Source organism: Cyclopterus lumpus, chromosome 4, assembly GCF_009769545.1.
Source record: "Cyclopterus lumpus isolate fCycLum1 chromosome 4, fCycLum1.pri, whole genome shotgun sequence".
NCBI classification, from domain to species: Eukaryota; Metazoa; Chordata; class Actinopteri; order Perciformes; family Cyclopteridae; genus Cyclopterus; species Cyclopterus lumpus.
The window spans coordinates 20,569,999-20,590,630 of NC_046969.1; the positions used below are offsets into that span (position 1 = coordinate 20,569,999).

Here is a 20,632-nt window from a genome sequence, read left to right on the forward strand (position 1 = left end):
TCTTTTTTTCTATACACTGTAAGAGAGATTCTGCAAATGGATAACCTGTGTCAGTATATATTTTACAGTAAGCATCAGCCATAATCAGACTAGGAATGTTTTCCATGAGGAGAGAGCTAAAAATGTGCAACGTTCTGTAGTCGTATGTGTTATTGAAATATAAAATATACATAATAATTAGAATATGGATCGTAAATGTACTGGAATAAGTGTCATCTCATTAGTTAGAGTGTATCCTTTGTGTGTGTGTGTGTGTGTGTGTGTCCTCCGCCTCCCCAGGGAGCAATCGGCTATCCCATTCAAATCACTTCCATTCTGATTTCTAACTCACTATTCCACTCACAATCATATTCATACCGTACACAGAGGTCAATAAGAGGCCGGTCACATCATGCACACATGGTGAGAGCAATGTCTGCACCGGTTGTGAAATAACCCAACAGTCAGGGTCACCTGTTACGCAAAAAAAAGGGGCCCCAGACAAGGAACAGCTCGTTATGTTTAAATTGTGCACTAAACTGAGTGCTATTGACACAACACATACGAGTTATGTAGAAGGGCATTAGGACACTTACCAGAATGTCAGGCTCTCAGGAGAAAGAAGATGGAACGAATGCAGCCCAGTGAACTTCCAATGACTTTTATCAGAGAAAAGCAAACAGCACAAATGAGCTGCAGCTATGAATAAGAGAATAATTTCAATCCAATTATCAGGAAACCATTATTACAACGAACCACACTCGCTGAGAAACCCGCTGAGACAAACGAATCACCATCAGAAACGCGACGACGCCACAACCACTGCCGCCCACCTTCTTCCACACAGCCAATCACCTCCTGTTTGTTGCTAAAGAGTATAAGAAGTTACTGATAAACCAGATGGATTCACTGCATGTTGACAGATGCACAAGTAGCTGGCCTTCCTCGATATGTCCTGTCCCCATTGCTGTGACAAAAACAAAAAACTGCTCTGGCGACATACTCTGGCGACATACTCTGCTCAAAAGTAATTATTACTTCAAACCAAATTGAATAAACATGCTTTAAAGAAATAAATGCAAGAGCAACCATTTGAAGATGGTAATCAGTTTAATTGGCATAAATAACAATATATATTGATGTAACACTACTGTTTCAATCAGGCAACTATACTATCATTTTCTGTATGTGAAGAGTTAACATATGTACTTCCGGGCTTTGGTAGTTTGAATATACAAGTGATACAACAAACCATGCTGTGAATACACCACCACTCATTAGCAGCCATTACCTTGACAATAGTGATTACATCTAAGAAAAACTTTGTTACTTACTTCCAACAAGAAAATCCTCAAACCACTTTATTTGGTTAAAACAAGAGAGTTTATTTGTCATCTACTTGCAAAACATTTACTGGGAAAGTTAGTATATATTTATGCAAGGCCTATGGGAAAATATAATAGGTTGACTCCTCTGCCTATTATGGTGCCACAACAGTAATTACTCAAATATAAAGAATAAAAACAAATAAGTCAGTGTAAGTAGGCCTATGTCACATATGAATTTAAAGAGTGATCTATGTCCATAGCAAATGATACAAATCGAGTTTAGAAAAGGACATGACAAATACAACAGGATCCAAATTGGTACCCTAAAGATAACAATCTATAGGCTACCTAACAAACAACTGAATACATTACAAAATTAAGAGCCAGAGGTAAAGAAACAGCGTTTATGTAGTCTTAGTCATCCACGAATGCAACCAAATTAAAGTTACAATAAAATAAAAGATTTTATTAATTAATTAACAATTTGGATGGCAAAATTAAGAAAAAAGTGAAACTTGGAAAAAACATAAATAATGACAATTTAAAGCCAATTACAATTGATGGGCTATATTTAGAAACACTGTATTTATTAGGGTTAATGTTAGAGGGATTTCCAGCTCAATATTATAAAACCATCATTCGCAACCTTATTGTAGATTAAATATATAAAGCAATTATGTATTTGCTTTGTATACTGTCTGTAAAGCTTAGGGTCCATATTTAACTCTAACCCCGAAATGTTATGTAGTTACACACGAACATGTGAATGCTGGTAGTTGTTTTCTCCACCACCGGGTGCCTTTGACACGTTACCCCAGGCACCTCCAACCTACAGGCTGCAGAGCTCGAGCCATGGCACCAGCACGCGCTCCAGCACCCCGGGCAAAAAACTTGTTTCCCCAGAGACGAGGGAAGGAGGACTCCCAAGGTGGCCAGAGAGAATGCGGGGATGAAGAGCATCCATTGAATCCTTTTGTACTTGACAGAAAAGTCCATATACATTTCAACATACATACTATATCCTCCTTTCAAATATCTAAGATTGTTTGAGCTATATGGCACAGAACTAAAAGTTAAGACAATAGCGTGAATGTATTTTAAATAATCTAACAGGGAAATACACGCACTGCCGCAAATAGTGCTTCCTCGTTGAAGAGTCGCGCTTTCACATCCGAGTGAGTCATCTTCAAATCATAGATTATCTTTGCTCAATGGGAAGTCCAGGTGCTGCTGCCTTGACCAATCAGGGAAATGCGGGTAACCGTTGGGTTTTGAATTGTCCTCTGAAAACAGCGGCAGATGACAGCAGCTCGCAAACACCGCTGAGTTAGTGAGATAGCTACTTCACATCACCCGAAACAGCTTTCTGGAGTTCAGCTTTGACTGCTACCATCGAAGGAAAATGTCGAAGAAACAGATTTACTATTCTGACAAGTATAACGACGAGGAGTTTGAATACAGGTATGATTAACTGACGTGTGTTGGGGGGCATTAGTTTAACGTTGTTTTCAAAAGTCCGTTATGTTGTGTTCAGAAACGTTGACGTCATTTAGCTTAACGTCAACATTACGGTAAGACTGGGTAGGCTAGCTAACGTTACACTGCTTAACGTAACGTTAAGGTGATTTATTTTGGACTGGGTCGTTAAGTGAAATACAGTAACGTAGCGTTACGTAGACTAAGTTAATTCAGTGTAGCATTAGAGTCACGTCATTGTTTGTAAATAGCTAACGGTTAAGCTAACAAAACAACTCTTGATCCACGTCACAGCTAACACTCGCTGTGCTGACTTAGGTTACGTTAACGCTGAGGTCGATGGTATAACCGGTTTGGTTTGAACCTTTTGATCATAAAGTGATGTGATTTGTGTGAACAGTATGCCTCAATTGAGGCATCGACCTGATTCCTAATGGATAATTGTTTTCTGTTTTCTTTATCACCCCATAGACATGTGGTGCTTCCAAAGCAGCTGTCTAAGTTGGTGCCATCCTCCCATCTGATGACGGAAGAAGAGTGGAGGGGACTCGGGGTGCAACAGAGCCAGGGCTGGATTCACTACATGATACACAAACCAGGTCAGTGACATTGGATTATTGGGATAATTATTATTATGTTTGCTTTAAGTGGGCTCACAAGCCCGCATGCATATTGGAAGAGCTGATGCTATTGCAGTCAACCTTTCGGTCCAGGCTGGTTGTGAAGAGATCCTGTCTTACACACAATACACTTGTTTCAGCAGTTACATTTGCATAATCAATTGGGTGTTTCCAATATTACAGTATTTTTAGAACACAAGTCCCCTTTGTGTTACTTCCTTGCTACTCAGCAAAGAAACTCTTTAAGACTGTTGGAAAGTACACCCTTCTTTGGTGAAAGCCTCCTTTTTAGCTTTAGCTCAGCTGTAGAGGGCATTTTTTGCCCAGAAGTGTATTTAGGCCACAATATCTTGGTTGTGGTCTGCCACAAAGGGATCTCTTTATGACCAGGATGGAGAACAGGAATGATTACAAGAACTGGTAACTCGTGTTTTACAACAAATGTACATCAGCATGTGAGTATTGTAATAAGTTAGTTGTGAAAATGATCTGAACCTATCCTTTTTAAAAGCTTCAGGCATGTGTCATTAGACTGCCATGAAAGTTATATGCACATGGAGCACAGCTGTGTACACGGTAGAGTGTAACCACTGAACTGCAGATGACGCTGATGGATACTTCTTCTTTGCTTTACCCTCCAGAGCCACACATACTGCTTTTCAGAAGACCTCTCCCAAAGGATTAAATGGAAACCTGTAAACTGCCTGCTATCATCTTTGCTGATTAGTATTGTATATGAACCATACATCTCTCCTACATACTATCTACATATGTTCTAATGTATTGTGTAGAAAATCCTTAGTTGTATTGTGTCTTTTGTCCTTTCAAACTCCCTCAATTTTAAGAGGTAATAAGAGGCAAATGGCTTAAATTCCACTGTGAATAATAACCTTATAAACAATATAAAGGTGAAAGTTTGCCTGTCAATTGTACATTTTAATGCATTTTTTTAAATGTCTTTTGATGCCATTTTTTATGATTGATTGGTTTACCGAGTATCGGGCAGGCATAGTTCTTTCTTTTCTTTTCCTTTTTTCCTCAAGCCAATTATTTTCTCAAAAGAGCTTTCTATGTTTTTCCTGTTCTTTAAACGTCTGTTTGTGTTGTGTACATAATATTATTTCGAGATGTTATAAATGTTGACTGAGTCATTGTTGATTCAACATGTTCTTTGTTGCTGAAAGAACACACATTAAATGTACTTCTTCACATTACCTATGTTTGCTGATGAATATCTTATTTTTCTACCAGATCACAGAATTATGTTTTCTGTGTGATTTATGGTCAGTCAGAAACATCGACAACTAGTGGAGTAACAAATTCCGAGTGTCTGATGCCCAGGGAGTAGGCTGGTGCCCGAGCCTTGTGAACTGTCACTTTCTCTGGATCATAAGTTCCAGGACCGGGTTTGTTGGTGCCATCTCTGGGTAAGCCGTGACGTCCCAGCATGGAAAAGGCCGGCTTTCTGGGTAGATAAACACTTGGGTCCGTACTGTTGTACCTGCAAGGCCCTGGCGTCTGGGCTAAATCCACAGAGGGTCCCCCTGTGCTGTAACTACCTGACATGGTGTAACTTGCGCTGGCTTGCTTGTTTGGGACTTGAGGGCCCATGAGCGGAGGGAGACAGTACTTGTTAGGAGCCGGTACTGAGTCGACACCCCGGTATTGTGAACGAGAGCCCATTGTGTAAGACGGTGGTCTGCGCTGGAGGTTGCATGGTGGGGTTTTCTCAGGGCTGTATGCACCCGGTCCAGGTGTCTGGAATAGCTCCTCTGGTGAACAGAAAACAGTTGAATAATACAAACCGTCAACTCAACGACATATGGTCGAGTGCATACTCATTGTTGTTCAGATTTTCAGTTGTAACAGCTGACACTGGATCTGTAGAAGTTGTGTCAAAAACAAATGTTTTTGTACAACGGTTCAACCTTTCACAATAATGGAGCAGTGAGTTTGGTCTTGGTTTAAGATGCAGTATTACAACATATTTGAAATGTGCACTCAAAATGACACGTATTTGCCTATTATGAAGTGGAACTTACTCTGTGTTTTCACTCGGCCCAACATCGAGTATGCAGGTGTGCCATCCCTTCCGAAACGAGTCATTTTTGCATCAATGTGATACTGTGGCCCTGGGCTTGAGTCTACACAATACACTGCAGGGAAAGTAAACAATATATACTATCTGCTCTGTCAGTTTGGTTAGATCATGCAATGGTCCAAACATGAACTAGAATAACTACAGATTTATGAAGCGTTGTCTCCCCCTACAGGCTTTAATTTAACATTACATCACTGAGGAGATATCGTTTGACTTGGGTCATGTGGCGAATTTAAGGATGTTAAATCCTTCTGAAAAGATGATCACATTAAGAAATATTGCTGACAAAAAATGTATTGTAATGTTTCTGTGTATTCTTGAAAATATGTATGGCTGTTGGACAGTTTCAAAGTGTTTTATTACATGAATAATACATGTTTTCTCTGCAGCTATGAAGCTTTATGATAACCTAAAAGTAAAAAAAAACAGGAAAAACTCACTAGTGTCACTCATCCTGCCATGGAAAGAATAAGCGGGGCTAGTTTGCTTGGTGAAGTCATGGCCCATGAATCCAATGGTGGGAGGAAGCCCATAGCGCCCGGGCCCTGGTCCTAGAGACGTGGGGAATTAACAGACGTACGTACACACACATTATACGCCATTAAACATTAAACATGTGCACGTGAAGAGCAAGCGGGAGCATTTTTTCACAGAGAGGAGCGAGTCCTGACAAGTCTGCACACTGAGAAATCCTCTCGTCTGCTCAAGTCGCTTTAGGGTTATACAAATGGATTTTCATCATCAGTATTTCTATATTTAATTTTTTTTAACTTACCTTTTTCTCTCCCCGCTATTAATGGGTATTTGTTCTCCATTTGACTCTTTGTAGGGGTGACGGATACTTCAGCAGTCCCTCAGTGGTAAAGATACTATCAAAACATTCATACAGCATGTCAGCTGGCTGAAGAAATATCGATTGACAATTCTATAAGTAAAAAAAAAAAAAAAACCTGTCAAATAGCAATGTGATTTGCACCTTACCACAGATAATTCCCCTTTTTAGCCAGCAATGTGGCAGACTGCATACTTGGAAATTCAGTCGTTTGAGGAGCGCCTCACTCCTGGTGGTCTTTCTTCAGATGTTCTCCAGGATCGAGCGGCGCTATGCCCGAGTTGATGGTCCAGAATCGATCGCTAATTTCCTCTGAAACGATCAGGAAACCTGAGATGCATGATAGATATTAAAGTGCCAACAGCAGAGCAGACTCTACAACGGATAGGGTTTTTATCCATCTGCCTGTTTGTCCCTTTGTCCACCTGTGGTGGCTGAGACGCATCAATAGCCCTTCCTCCACAGAGGTTGATGTATAGGTGCACTCAGCTGGTACTCAGGAACAATGTCATCACTCCGATTCACTCTCATGTAATGCTAGCTCCCCCTGCAAACCATGAAACCAAGATCCCCCTCTCCCTCCTTTCTCCTTTCACTCTTTCTGCTCATCGCAGTGTGGAGAAGCAATATCACTCTTCAGCCATGCATGCAGTTGCCACGGAGACTGCTGTGGATAGTTTGCTACGGCCTGGTCCCCCGCACTGCTGGCGTGTTGTCGCTGCAGGAACGTTTTTCCTTCTGGACTTGGGGGGGGGGGGGGGGGGGGGGGGGGGGTAAAGCCTACAGCATCTGCTCAGAGCATCGGAGAAGGGTCCAGTGTTTGTGAACTTCCATAACTTTTGCCTCCAGTTGAACCTGAACGGGCAGCACACCTGGAGCAGTTACAGGCCGACTCCCTTCCTTTGTCAGGCGACCCTCTGGTTTCTCTTCTTCATCTTAAAGGGCAAACCAGTTACCTGACTGGTAACAGTTTAGCCCTCTTTGATCTCCACCAGTGATGATTTGTAGTTGGGATGTGACGGACACGTTTACAGCCCCCCCCCCCCGTTGCCAGAGGCCACAGTAACTGAGAGGGTCGACAAGTGACATGTGCAGAAAACAAACATTAAACTTTAACGGGCTCTAACTCTCTCCGGGCCGCTGCTCGGGTAACCCGAATCTGTTGTTGGCTGTTTCACAAATAGCATGTTAGTGGGGTGCACATCCAAACCGAGAGACGTGGACGGCACAGACACAACAACAAAAAAAGCTCGCCAGGGGTCGCGGGGTCAGTTATCAACGCAGAGGAACAGCAGGGTCTCGATACAGCTGACAGGAAATGTTCTCCAGACTTTAACTAGACTCTCAAATGGAAATGAACTGCACCTCCATCTGCAGAGATGTGCTAAAAGGTAACAGGAGATAATCAAAGGTATTTGAGAGTGTAGCAAGGCAACAAGACCTCGGATTGTATACACATTTTATTCTCGTTTGTTTTAAAAAGCACAAGTTTTGATATGAATAGGGGCTACATTGAATCAAATTTGGTACATTTACAGAAATTTCAAAACTTCATTGTTGATTTTTTTAAGTTGATTGCTTCACGAATCAAAATTTAACAAAAACAAAAAATAGCTTATGAACTGTACAATCATATCTCAAGGTAGGTAAGGTGAAAGGCGACTTGAGAGTAGATGATGTTGGTGTCTCGGTGCGACAGTTTCAGAAACGTTTCAGCTGGTGTGTGTTACATGTCAGTCCCTTTCTCTTTCTTTGTTTCCGGTCAATCTTTCCGGTACTGTCTAATAAAGGCAAAAAGCCCAAAAGAGGGTGTATTTTTATTTTTATGAAAAACATTTGAGCTTATGTTTCTATAAAGCATATGGTTAGCATATGTCTTTTTCCAGCAGGGTACCAGCACAGAAATTTCATCAAACATTTCAATAATTGGGTTAAAGCTTGCTATGAAAGGAGAAATAAAAGCCTTTGACAGCATGTATCTTTTGTTTGAACTCAAAGAACCACAAGGGAAGAAAGTAGACCGTATAGGGCGGGCAATGACAAAAAAAAATAAAAAAAATGATATGACCTCTAGCTACAAATAAATACCACAGATAGAAAATATAAGAAAATATTTTGCTTAAAGTCAGGTGTAATTACAAACATAAATACTTGATTATTTCTTCTAGTGATTATAAAGGCAGTACAGTGAATAACAAAGACGCTATGGTGCCTATTGGTGACCAGTAGTCTGGAGGAAGAAGAATAAAAGTCTGGAGGACATAAATCGCATCCAACCACACACACAAATGTAGAAATGCATCCACACGGTCCCCATTCAAAACGATCTGACGGCGAAAACACACTCTCGTTCTCCAGACTCCATCGTCTCTTCCCTTCAGGCCGAGCAGGTCCCAAGTCTCTCTTCTCTTTCCATTCACTAGCATATTCACAAATAATGTACAATTTGGAGGTGGGCATGGCTTCACTCTGTGGGCGTTTCTGTGGACGACAAGAAAACCAAACAAACTTTAATTTTAAGGCTATACACGTTTAACACTCATTTCACCTAACACTATAAATCTAGTAGGACCTATGGAGCGGTTACATCACTGGCCTAAAAGCAAAAGGTCTTTCAAGGTTCTCTATATGACATTCAGAGAACTAATAAAGCAGCAAACAACACATTTTCTATGTAAAGAGTGGAGTATACTGGATTAATGTCTGGCTGCTGTTAAATTAAAGTGTACTCCTGACCGAGTTCAGACAGGCAGTGTAGTTTATCCATGGCTGAAAATAGTCCCCAATAAATGCACTATTGTATTTACTCCTGTGATGTATTAAAACAGTCAATAACTTACAAAGAAATTGTATTTGACCCTATTTTTTATATATTTAGGTTGGGGCTGAACGCGACCGACAGGGTGAGGAACTCAGGCAAGTATTGAGAGACCGATGCATTGTTGGTTTTGGTCTTTTGACAAAAAGAAACATACAGAAATAGATTAACACCAGTATATCCTTTCAGCTCGAGGCTAAACACACTACAAACATTGCCAAACGTTAAAAAAAAAAGAAAACAGACAATCGTTGGAGCAGCTCCTACCATCGCTCAGGGGTGTTTTTTGTGTCCAGTGTGGGAAGCTGGGTATCTGCTGGCAGGAGCACCTTCTGTTTTACAACCTCCCCACCTTCAGGGAGGTGGAAGAGGTCGCCTCCCTCTGCGTCAGCAGGGAAGGGCTCAGAATCGGGGTCGTATTCATAGGAGTAGTAGGACACCTCTGCCATGGACCCCTGCTCCTCTTCACCTGGGGAGATCAGGGGGGGGGGGGGCACATTAAACCAAATATGAGTTGGTAGAGAGGCTATTGAATGGTTCATCCCAATATCTGAATGTAGTGTATCATAAATGTATGAATAACTGGGCGTCATGGAGACGTAAAGGTACGCTTTGGAGTTTTGTACTATTCCACTGATCTGCAGGTGGTTGTTGCGCGCAAAGAAACATAGCAATGCAGTAAAGGAGGAGGAGGAGGACAAGAACAAGAACAAGAACCTTTCTGGTGATCAACACCGGATGTGAACAGAACCACAAGACACTTTTAACATCCTGTACATCTGAAGGTCTTGCTGCAATACCCCATCGCAGACAGTAGAGGGCCCTCCCTGCTCAAAATGTTGTATCTTTGCATAGCATGCTACTACAGACTCACTCTTTTGGATGAGAGTATAGGTTTATTAAATGTTTACTCTGACAATGAACTATGAGTCCACTTTAATTACATTTCCCATCTTCAAAGTAAGTGTAAGTGGGACACACTGGACTTTATGTAGAGGTCTGAACACACGTACACACACACACAAAGAATATGTAAACATTTGATTCTTCAAGAGGGAATTTAAAAGTGACTAAAACGCATTCACATGAAGGAACATGAAAGCCTGTGTGTCCGTTATTATGTATGTTGTCTTCTGGTACAAGTTCACTAATAAGACAAGTCTGCACAGGGAAGCTAATTCCAGAGCTTCAGCTTCCTCCACCGTTCCAGTGGAAACTGTCGGCTCCTTGGCACCAGCCCGCCTTCACCCATCACACTCTCAGTGCACTTAGCGGGCATGTCGTCAACATTATAATGGTTTACACTGACAGTGTTCTTACAGTACTTATTCAATCTAATCACCCCTGAGTTATCAAAATCAAGGTGTGTGTGTGTGTGTGTGTGTGCGTGTTTGTGTGTCTGTGTGTCTGTATTTGCCTGTATAAGCGTGCACTATGTGTGTCTACATATATATATGTATACATATGTGTGTGTGTGAGTGCATAACAGCATTCCTGTGGTGAGTGTGAAGCGTTAGCTTTTGTACTACAGAGACCTTTGGCTGAGAGCAGCTTTGTGAGCTGCAGCTACCGGGAGCTGCAGGCTGGGAAACAAGTCAGTGCAGGCCGTGCCACATCACACACACAACACACACGCACACACGTACACGCAGAGACACACCCACACACACACACCTGTACACAACTGTAAACAACATTCACAGAGCAACACATATTCACCACATGTAATGCTGTACATGTACATGCATGCTGTACATGCATGTACAGCATGCATGTACAGCATGTACACGTCTGCAACGTGTGAATGACTTGCAGTGCCTTTTTCATGTTTGTGTTGCCAAATACAACACAGCTACATCCTCCCCGCCGCACGCAGCCAAACATCCTATCAGGAATTCTCTGGCTGCCTCTCGGGAAGTGGCAGCTGATCTAAGCTCATGGCAGAGCAACAATCAAGCCTGCAGTGTGAAACCTATCCACCTATTTATCACACCGATTGTAGACACGGTGTGGTGTCGGGGGGGAATGTGCTGCAACACACACCACCTACGGAGTTGCTTCCCTCGACTTTCTTCTCATCATTTCTCTCTCCAGCTTGCTCTTTTTTGTTTGTTTTTTCTCTTTCTTCTTTCATCTCGTCTGCCGCTCATCCCTCTTTAACCCCCCCCCCCCCCCCCACACACTCTCAGTTTTACATCCCGCCCCAAAAACCTTTCATCTCTTTGTCTCTCACTCTTTCTTCCTTCTGCCCTTGTGAACTCCCTTTCTCCACCTTACAAAAAAAACACACGCAATTTACCAAAGAAATGCCTGAAATCTCGACCCTCGACATTTATATTCAGCTAACATAAGCCCAGATTGACTTTTAATGGATGCAAAATCACGTTACATTCCTAGATCAATCAAAGCTGTAACCTTCAGACATCAGACGAGGGAAGAAGTAAAAGGTAGTGTAGAAAAGATATAGAGCTGCCCCTGCTGCCGGGGACAGCTTAGCAGGCAGATGAAGGGAAGGTTGGAGCGAAAGAGAGGTGGATGCAAAGCAGTGTATATGGAGGGAGGTGTGGTAGATGAAGGTACCTGTGTGTACAGGCGCCGAGGGCTGCTCAGTTTCCTGGTTGGTGATTGGTTGCCGGTCCTCCACCCTGGTCTCCGCTGGAAATGCAAACACATACAAACACACACACGTTAGATTATTCACATTTTTGTGGCCTCCACAGCACTTAAAACACTCGTAATGAATTCAACAGAGTTTCAGTGTTGCATAATCTAAATACTGCCCAGATGCATTATCCAGTCCACTGAGCAACACTTCTTGGCAAAACAATGATGTACACTCAGTCTCAACAGAAGGCTGCATTAAAATCTTTCCAAAAATAGCGGGGGCCAAACTATGGCCGGGGGGGACCGTGTGTGGAAACAAATTGTATCTTTTTCCTTTTCACAACAGGGGAATGGCGGCAGGAATCTCCCCCGCACAACCATACACAAACAAACAACGTCAGGGAGCTCTAAACAAAAAATCCTTTTGATAATCTACAGCATGAACCACTTGGCACAAACTGAGGGCTTTTCCCACCAAAGTTTTGTCTATGCCTTTTTCCCAATCTGCTCCACAACATGAAGGCTCCTTTGTTGTTGGGCTGCGCGTCGGAAAGGAATGTGACAAGGATTTCAAAGGGCTGGACAAAAGCACTCTGTCATTTGGAGAGAGCCCTGTAATACAGCAGAGAGCAAAAGAGGGTGTGTGGGGGTGGTGGGGGGAAGGGGGGCACGACGGGTAGCTCTCCTCAGAAAACTCCTCCAGTAATCAGCTCAACACCTGAACAGCTGTTTCTACAGCTTAGATCGCACACACACACGCACACACGCACACACACACACACACACACACACACACACACATGCACGTGCAAACCGACACACAGAGATTCGTGCACATTACCACACACACAAATACGCGCGCACACACACACACACACACACACACAGACTTTAGTTATAGCCAACTGACTGTATCCAATAACTCAAACAGACACATACTTGTTTCTTCCAAAGGGAGGAAAAGTTCTAGCACATACTGTCAGTGTCTGTGAGTTACAGCCCACCTATTGTAACAGTGCACGGTTGATAGGAGCTGCTCTTGGGTGCACAAAAGTTTCAAAATAAAGTGAAACGCAGACATCTGAGCAATTATTTCCATCCAAGTCAAGTAGCATTAGCATGATAATCAGGCTCAATTGCCTTTTGTGTGTTTCCCTTCATTCATTCAGCCCGACGTTTTGTTCATGTTAGCCAATTTCTTGTTTTGTTTTGTTTTGTCCTAACCAATCAGCAGCGGCCACAATGGATGCTGGGAGCAGTTAACATCGTTCACGTTGATCAAAGACATGTGTAGATTTAAGAGTTCTGTACGTGGGCTTACAACTGATGAGTCCATCTTATCCGCTACTTTCAACAAATGTAGCTACCAAGAAGTTAGCGAACTCTGTCGGAAGGTGACGCCCGATTGGTCGACTGTTTCTCCAACCAGAAAAGACCTATTTAAAACCTTGAACACATCTGAGATGTGGGTGGAGGTTGAGAGGACTTGAACCATGTTCTGTAGCAGCACGAGTGAATTATGGAGCCTCGGTAGTCGTAAGGCCGAAGTCCAGGTGACTTACTGTGAGGACACTGGGACAGCGGAACCTGCTTGATGCGTGTCCCATTTCGACAGGCAAACACCTCCATCTGACACTGGTTCTGGTAGAGCTGGCCGTCCGACCCACAGACCGGCTCGTCGTCGTAACCACAGTCCCTGTAGCAAGTGCAACGTTCAAACTGCTCCTCCTGCAGACAGCCGAACACATTGTTGCACTGGTTCGCCTGCACAAAACCTGCAGGGGAAGAAAACAAAAGTGTTTTCAGAAGGCTGATGAAAGTGGGTTGTCTTTGTGAACCATTAGAAGCGTAGCATGAGTCTCACCTATCCACTGATTGGTCGAACTTTCCACCTCATTGCAAGTGGGTCCATCACACAGCTCGCGTGCCAGCGGACTGCTCTCGCTAACGTTGTAAAACCGGGTGGCCTCAAAGGCTGCATGAAAAGCACAGACCCACACCAGCACGTTCACACATCCACACACATAAAACAATGATGACGCTCACCATAACTAGGTCATAAACTTGAGAGAAGAATATCAAATTTCCATAAAAAAGAAGCCGCCTCGTAGCTTGGTGAGTTTCTAAGTTTCTCTGCTTTTTAAATCTTTAAAGCACATTCCATATAAGAGTGACGTCGAGGCCCAGTTGATTACGACCTTGTGACCTTTGTTGCATGTCATCCCCATTTCTACACTGTCAAATAAAGGTGAAAATGGCAACAACAACAAAAAAGCAGCGCTTAAAATATTCATGAGATGCACACCTGGTTCATAGTAGTCATAGATCTTGACCGGAACAGGTGCCGTCTTGCCCACAATGTACTCCCTGATAGCTTGAAAAGCCACACATGTCATACACTGGCTGGGGATCTAAGAAGGGGTGACAAACACAGAAAGAAAATATTATTATTATTAAAAAAAATCACCCAGAGACACTTTTACACAGACACAAACCCTGGCGAGTAACCATCTCTTCATCCACCATCTCCACTATTCTTTGAAATGAGCTCTGAAAGACACGACACGGAGGAACTCGGATTAAACTCACCTCATCAAAGTAGAACAACACTTTTCTTCCATTCAGCTCATATCTCTTCAGACCCACTCGCTTGTCCATCAGCAGCTGTTGAGTAAGACACAAGAAAATGTTAAAAAAAACACACACAACTGGATTCAAGAATATCCGCGCAGATTCAGACTTGAAGATTCTGACCTAGTTTATTGCTGGAATTTGTTCAGACATTTTGTTGGGTATGTGTGTGTTTATGTCCTTGGTTTAGTGGAACATATCTTTTTAAATACTTAGCCCTCCTCTCAGGTGCTTCTAGTATTACCCTGTAACCTAGTAACCTTACCATTTTAACCACCTAAACTTTGTCACACGGCAACATCCTCTTTATTTCCCAAGAATGCACCATTAATGCATACACATTGAAAATGAGCCAAATGTATATCTCTCTCTCATGCATTATGCCTATCTGGATCCAGTAAACGCTGCGGCTGATGCTGAAAAGACTTCAGCCTGGAGGTGATTAAGAGTACAAAAGGACCATTAATGGACAAAGAACACATGGCTTATAGTTAAGCCAGCTGGACACTTGATTCCAACATTAATGGACAACTAGTAGTCATAGACATGGACAATAGTAATCAGCACCACAGCGGACTGGACAGCTCCGTCTCATGCTAACCAGGGGTTATGATTCACTGAGAGGAGATATATCTGGGTTGACGAAGGTAGCGCTTGCAGCTTGCATTTTAATGTGCTCTCCCGGGGCCGCGAGTGGAATTCAAGCCATATGTACTTGCCCATCACATGACTGCGGGGTGGAAAATGTACAGGTTGCCAATCATGGAATTGGCTTTAGGCCTTCATTAGTTTAAATAAACAGCAAGAAATCATCGCTTTCCTCTGAGATGGCCTAATCAGTGTTTAGTACTTTAGAGAGTCTCCGGTATTTTTGTGAACCTTGTGGATGAATGTATAATTGAGTCAGACATGCATGACCATATCTAGTAAATATGAGTGCATTAATGAGGAATAGGGAAGATGTTTACTGCTAATTTGAGTGTGTGCATAGAGTCAATTCCCCCCAAGGGCCGATTTTTCATTCTGTCAAAGGTGGCAGCCTTTGGACAGCGGGGGTTTATGAGGTGCTCAGCCTGAGCTGGCGCCAGCGCGACACACACACACACACACACACACACACACACACACACACACACACACACACACACACTACCTCAACTGGTCTCTCTGTTTAGGAAAGTATTGTTTGTGTCTATCAAGCAACTACACATTGCCAGTGAACTCCCTTAGCTCAAATGTTATACCCACAGTGTGGTCTGGATCGTTAGACAACGCTCATTATATTGGGTGATGAGAGGCAATGGCTGCAGTAGCTCCCAGTCAGTCATCCAACATCATTCATGACTACGGCGTCCATGAAAGCAACTAGACATGACTGTAGAAGCCAAGCTTGCCACCATAAATTGAGGAATGTAAGTGGCAGTCGGGCAGGCAGCAGTAAAACTCCAAGGGAGGCCAGCAGTGGTGTAAACTGAGCTTGTTAGCCACTACAACTTGGGTCAGCCTCAACTGACACACTCACAGGAGTACACGTGTGTATGTATGCATGTGCGTGCGTGTTTAACATCTCCCCAGGTAGCCAGAGAGGTGGCTCTTTTAGAGGTGGAAGCCTGCAGACTGAGACCCTATAACTCTGACCTGGATTCAGCCCTTAAATGAATCATCTCCTTCTCTCGCTCTCCATCAGCAGAACCATTCCTCAAATCACCCATCCATCCTTACATCTGCTACTCCTGCAGTCCTCTTGGTTATTATAGTTTATCTGGTCTCTTCCCTCTGTTGTTTGTGCGTGTGTGTGTGTGTGTTTGGCCCAGAGAGGCCCAATGACCTTTCACCCTAGAGACGTTGTAACTCTACGGGATCTGAGCCGGCTGGTCTTTCTCTTATCCCAAAACCCCCAAAGAACACCATAAAAAAGGACCCTCACCGTAATGATCTTCCCCTTGCCTATGACACATACAAGCACATGGACACACACGTGCGTAACACGCAGCACTAAGAAGGGCCTGCCTCCTCTGAAGGAAGTCTTCAGGAGCTGTTCTGGCCATTTGACGATGGAGATCATGTCAGGTAATCGCTCGACGCTTTCTCCTCCGATAAATATTCACGCAACACCCACCGATGTACCACAGTAAAAATGTCCACATGTAACGTATCTGTGCTGTATGTTAAAGGAGCATCCTGTGTCAGTGTACACGTGAGCCCGCGGTTTGCAAAGGAGTCAGCAAAGGAAGCCGGAGGAGTCTGATGAATTCCATGACATACTGCTTTTTCGTCAAATGGCCTCCAGATGTGGACGCGTCTGTCTCTCTTTCCACCTGCCTCTCACTTTGGGCACTTACCCGACTACTTCCACTGCCCGTCGAACAATCTGTGAGCCACGTGAATATTAATGTGATTACGTACCCTCTCGAGACTTTCAACATCTGCTCGGAAACCGGAAATCATGGGAACATCTATGACGGCCATGTTGGACGATCCTGAGTGGAGCCACCTACACAGAGAGTTTGGGGTCAGGAGGGAAATGATTAGAAGCAGAGTTGTGCATTTGTGTGCGACGCCAGCTTCTTTCCCTGTGTGTAGTTGTTGCGTTTTACCTGGCACAAACTTCTAAAGAGATGTGGATGTCCATTTTGTCCTGGTGGGCGGCTGGGTCGTCGTCATCAATGGGCGACCGACGCTTCCTGTTAAGCTCAGAGCGGTTGTCAGCGCGGCTCCGGGTGCGAGAGGAAGGTTGACGGGAAGACGAGGAGGAGGAGGAGGAGGAGGAGGAGGGGGGATGCAGGCGTCGCTCCTGAAAAGGCTCTTTCAAGTCAACCTTGAGCTGGAAGGCTGGCTTGGACACTGGGTCAGGTAGGTTGTAAGACACATCAATCTACAGACACACAAAGAGCAGTGGAAGGGTTTTTAAGAAGGATGGGTATGAAATTAAGACTTTATATGCTGGAAAGGAAGAAAAAAAAAGATGGACAGGCTTTGTAATCCTGGTAATGCAATTTGCTGTTTAAAAAAAACACCACATTACAAATATAACTTTGAAAGGAGTTGTTTTGTGTTTTGCAATCCCTGTATTGGGAAGTTACTTTAGCCTAAGGATGGCCCAGTTGGTCTGTTGGTTGGTCTGTTGGTTTACCGTTTTGGTCTGCTGAATTATTGCAACAACTGCTTAAATTGCCATGAAATGCCAGACAGTTACAGTCCCTAGAGGATGAATCCTACTGACCTTACTGTGTTGAAGATTTTGACTTTAGTGAAATGTCTCAACAACTCTCGACCACGGATTGCCATGCAATTTGGTGCCCAGAGGTTGCCTAAATATAGCCTCACAGGGCCACGAGCATGGCTATAGAGTTAGTCTTTAAGTTAATATTTCCCTTTGTATTTAGGATAATAGGTTTTGAGCTAGTACACTTCTATTATCCACCCTATAGGTCGCAGCTTAACTTTTTCATATGAGGATATGAGCAATCGCAAGCAGACATACTGTGCATCAAATCAGGTGATAGTTTGTCATAATATCTGCAGGTTTTCATTTGTTGGCCAAGGAAAACAATACTTTTGGCATCATCTTTTGGAAACAAGCTACTTAATGGAGTTCAAATATTAAAGACCTCTGGCCTTGAAAAGACTACAAAGTCGGAAAAAAAAGGCAGCGCTTTAAAGTGGAAACCACAAATGATATTCACTTGGCACAAGGCATGCTATCAGTAGACCGCTATCTCAACTCAATGCTTTGATTTAAAAACTTTGCAAAGCTACTAAATAATAAAGGGCAAAGGACAACATACAAAAACACACACACACACACACACACGCACACACAGGCAGGTCTCTTTGATTGCCCCACTCTAGTATTTCATTAGAGCCCAGGTGCTGCTGGCCTGAGGGGCTGTCAGAGGGCCGTGTTGATGCACGGAGAGGTGCGGATGGAGGGAAAGTAGAGAGGGTGAGAGGCGTGTTGAGGAGAACGAGTTGGAAGACGTTTCAGGTTGCTGCCCAGTGGAGCACAACATCCGCTGCTGTAGCTGGCTCCGTCATATCTCACATGCAGGTTTTTGAAATTGGGATTGTAAACACTTTTGATCACCTTTTGCTCTTTCAGTCGTGCCTTGTTTGGTTTTAAAGCCGGAAAAAACCCCAGCTTAAACACAGATAATAAGAAGAGAGGACAGAATGCCATCCAACAAATAGGGAGGAGAATGATTGGGTTCATGAAAGAGCTTTTTGTTTGTCTGTGACCAGGTAGGAAGTAAACAGCATCCTGTCCACAGTAATCAACAGGAACGATCAACACATTCCAAAACAACTGGCTAAACTCTACCAGATTACTCCCATTTAAGGGAGGAATTTAGGCATTATGGGACCACTGTACCGGCAGATCCTTGTGAGCTGATGAAGTAAGCCGAGCATTACGGTTCCCTCTTTGGACAACGTTCAAGACGGCAAATGTTTCGATTCTTGTGAGCGTGTTTCGTGTACCACAATACCTGCAAGAGACAGCAGCCTTCCCCTTTAGCGCTGACAAAGAGGCCTGTGGGGATACTGGGGATCTGCAAAGAGAGAGAGAGTGAGAGAGAGACAGGAGAAAGAAGAGAAACAAAGAGAGTCAGAGGGGGGAGGGAGAGGTGAATGAGTCATTTATCAAGTGAATGAATGCTGTAGGCTGCTGCACTGCCACTAGTGGTTCCCTGGCTACTAACCAGCAGGCCTTAATTGCCCCCAATTAAGCTGACACCACTAATCACAGTAGAGGAACATGCCCAGCAGAGAGAACGTACTGCACTCTCACCTGAACCACTCTGGGTGTCTGTTGGAGCACTTAACACACACACACACACACACGCGCACACTGACCTGACCTGATGCCACAGTGCCCTGGTCAAGGAGGTGCGTGCCCACACTGTTAAATGTGTAATGCGTGGGCAAACAGGCCAATAAAACACCATTTTAAAATCAACAGACCGACAAGGTGCTTCTGGGAAACCCAGTGCAGTTAAGCCTGGTTTGGTTTGGCAGTGTAAAAGGGTCCTGGCCACTAAACAGACGGACATAGAGAGAGAGATTAATGTTTGATGCCAGAGAGTGTCTCTGGTAAGTAGTTGCTCGTCAATCGCTACAATAAAGAGGGAAAAGTTTCTCTGTTGCATTTGCGCGCCGAGTGTTTTTTCTAAAATAAAGCGATAAATCTAAAAACCGCAGCGTAGCGGATCGATTGTCGTGCTTCATCTGCACAAGAAAAACATCGAGGATTCACTGTTTCCATTGGATGTGGTTACCTTGGCACTCTGAAGGAGCTTCTGGTTGTCCCTGTTGAGTTCAAAGGTCTCCTGGAAGTCGAGGTTGGTGGAGGCCAGTGAGATTGTGAGGTTGACCCCTCCTACATAGGACAGGATGGCATACTCTGACAGAGCCTGCAGAGCTACACACGTGTCCTGCACAGGGGTTGTTTTGGGATCAATACATTAGATTTTATCTTTAGAAGCAACAGCTCATTTTCAGTGACATCACCTTTACCAAAGACAGTACTTAAACACTAACTGCTGCGTTATCAAAAAAGAGTCAACTGAATTTATTCTTCTTACTTTCATTGTCATTTCTTTAATTAGGATTCTTTATTTTTATTTGTTTAGATCTTGGAATGATGGCGTTACAAGCCGCTGAGCCAAACGACAAAAGGTCTACCTGTGTGGAAGAGAAGCCACCCAGGGCATTCCTCTGCTGGGAGAGCCATTTGACCACAGGCAGGGCAGAAGCCACATCCCCCAGGAGGGTGTAGGTCAGAAGTCCGTATGCTGTCATCTCCACCTCTGCTGACACCACTGGGAACAGACGAGAATCAGATGCTTATTGGGATTCTGCATTTTATTTGGGAGAATCAGACAATATCAGATCTGTGTGGTTGGACAAGGGGATGGCAGGATGCAGGAATAGCTAATATTAAGGTCTCAGGTAGGTAGAAATAAGTATACCTGACTGAGAGAGGCCATCGCTGAAGCCCATGAAAGTGTCCTCATCTGTCATTGTGCTGCCGGTCAGACTCCAGTGGGTGAGTCCATCTACGAGGACAAACACAGTGAGATAAAGACAAAGAGAGCGCAGGGACGGCATCCAGTATCATATGACTCATTGTATCAAAATCCAAATTCTCTTTTGAAATCTTTCAGCAGTTACGCAACCAAGCCCTGTGCCTTCATTATGTACGTGGGGAATAAAATCATCGTGATCAGGAAAGAGTGTTTTCTT

The 20,632-nt window shown here is 43.6% G+C and overlaps 3 protein-coding genes across 3 annotated transcripts in view; 1 reads left to right on the forward strand and 2 right to left on the reverse strand.

The window, feature by feature from the left end:
* The first annotated feature begins 2,586 nt into the window (after positions 1-2,586).
* Positions 2,587-4,617, forward strand: cks2 (CDC28 protein kinase regulatory subunit 2). Its single transcript, XM_034530785.1, has 3 exons — positions 2,587-2,768; positions 3,255-3,382; positions 4,045-4,617. Exons 1-3 carry the CDS (start codon positions 2,710-2,712, stop codon positions 4,086-4,088), a joined length of 231 nt encoding a protein of 76 aa, XP_034386676.1. The 5' UTR covers positions 2,587-2,709; the 3' UTR covers positions 4,089-4,617.
* A 70-nt stretch (positions 4,618-4,687) lies between these two features.
* On the reverse strand, positions 4,688-6,319 carry odf3l2b (outer dense fiber of sperm tails 3-like 2b). The gene is made up of 4 exons (XM_034530786.1): positions 6,280-6,319; positions 5,945-6,055; positions 5,446-5,559; positions 4,688-5,175 (listed from the first exon to the last, which is right to left on the reverse strand). Exons 1-4 carry the CDS (start codon positions 6,317-6,319, stop codon positions 4,688-4,690), a joined length of 753 nt encoding a protein of 250 aa, XP_034386677.1.
* Positions 6,320-7,783: 1,464 nt separating this feature from the next.
* cpamd8 (C3 and PZP like alpha-2-macroglobulin domain containing 8) overlaps positions 7,784-20,632 on the reverse strand; it is a 38,186-nt gene continuing 25,337 nt past the window's right edge. Inside the window, exons 32-44 of the mRNA XM_034531540.1 lie at positions 20,359-20,445; positions 20,072-20,208; positions 19,666-19,821; positions 18,877-18,939; positions 16,987-17,264; positions 16,796-16,883; positions 14,348-14,422; positions 14,064-14,169; positions 13,623-13,733; positions 13,321-13,533; positions 11,735-11,809; positions 9,422-9,623; positions 7,784-8,817 (exon numbers count right to left, since the gene is read on the reverse strand). Of these exons, the coding sequence (XP_034387431.1) occupies position 8,817; positions 9,422-9,623; positions 11,735-11,809; positions 13,321-13,533; positions 13,623-13,733; positions 14,064-14,169; positions 14,348-14,422; positions 16,796-16,883; positions 16,987-17,264; positions 18,877-18,939; positions 19,666-19,821; positions 20,072-20,208; positions 20,359-20,445 (1,592 nt within the window). The 3' untranslated portion in view covers positions 7,784-8,816. The remainder of the gene's footprint in view (positions 8,818-9,421; positions 9,624-11,734; positions 11,810-13,320; positions 13,534-13,622; positions 13,734-14,063; positions 14,170-14,347; positions 14,423-16,795; positions 16,884-16,986; positions 17,265-18,876; positions 18,940-19,665; positions 19,822-20,071; positions 20,209-20,358; positions 20,446-20,632) is intronic.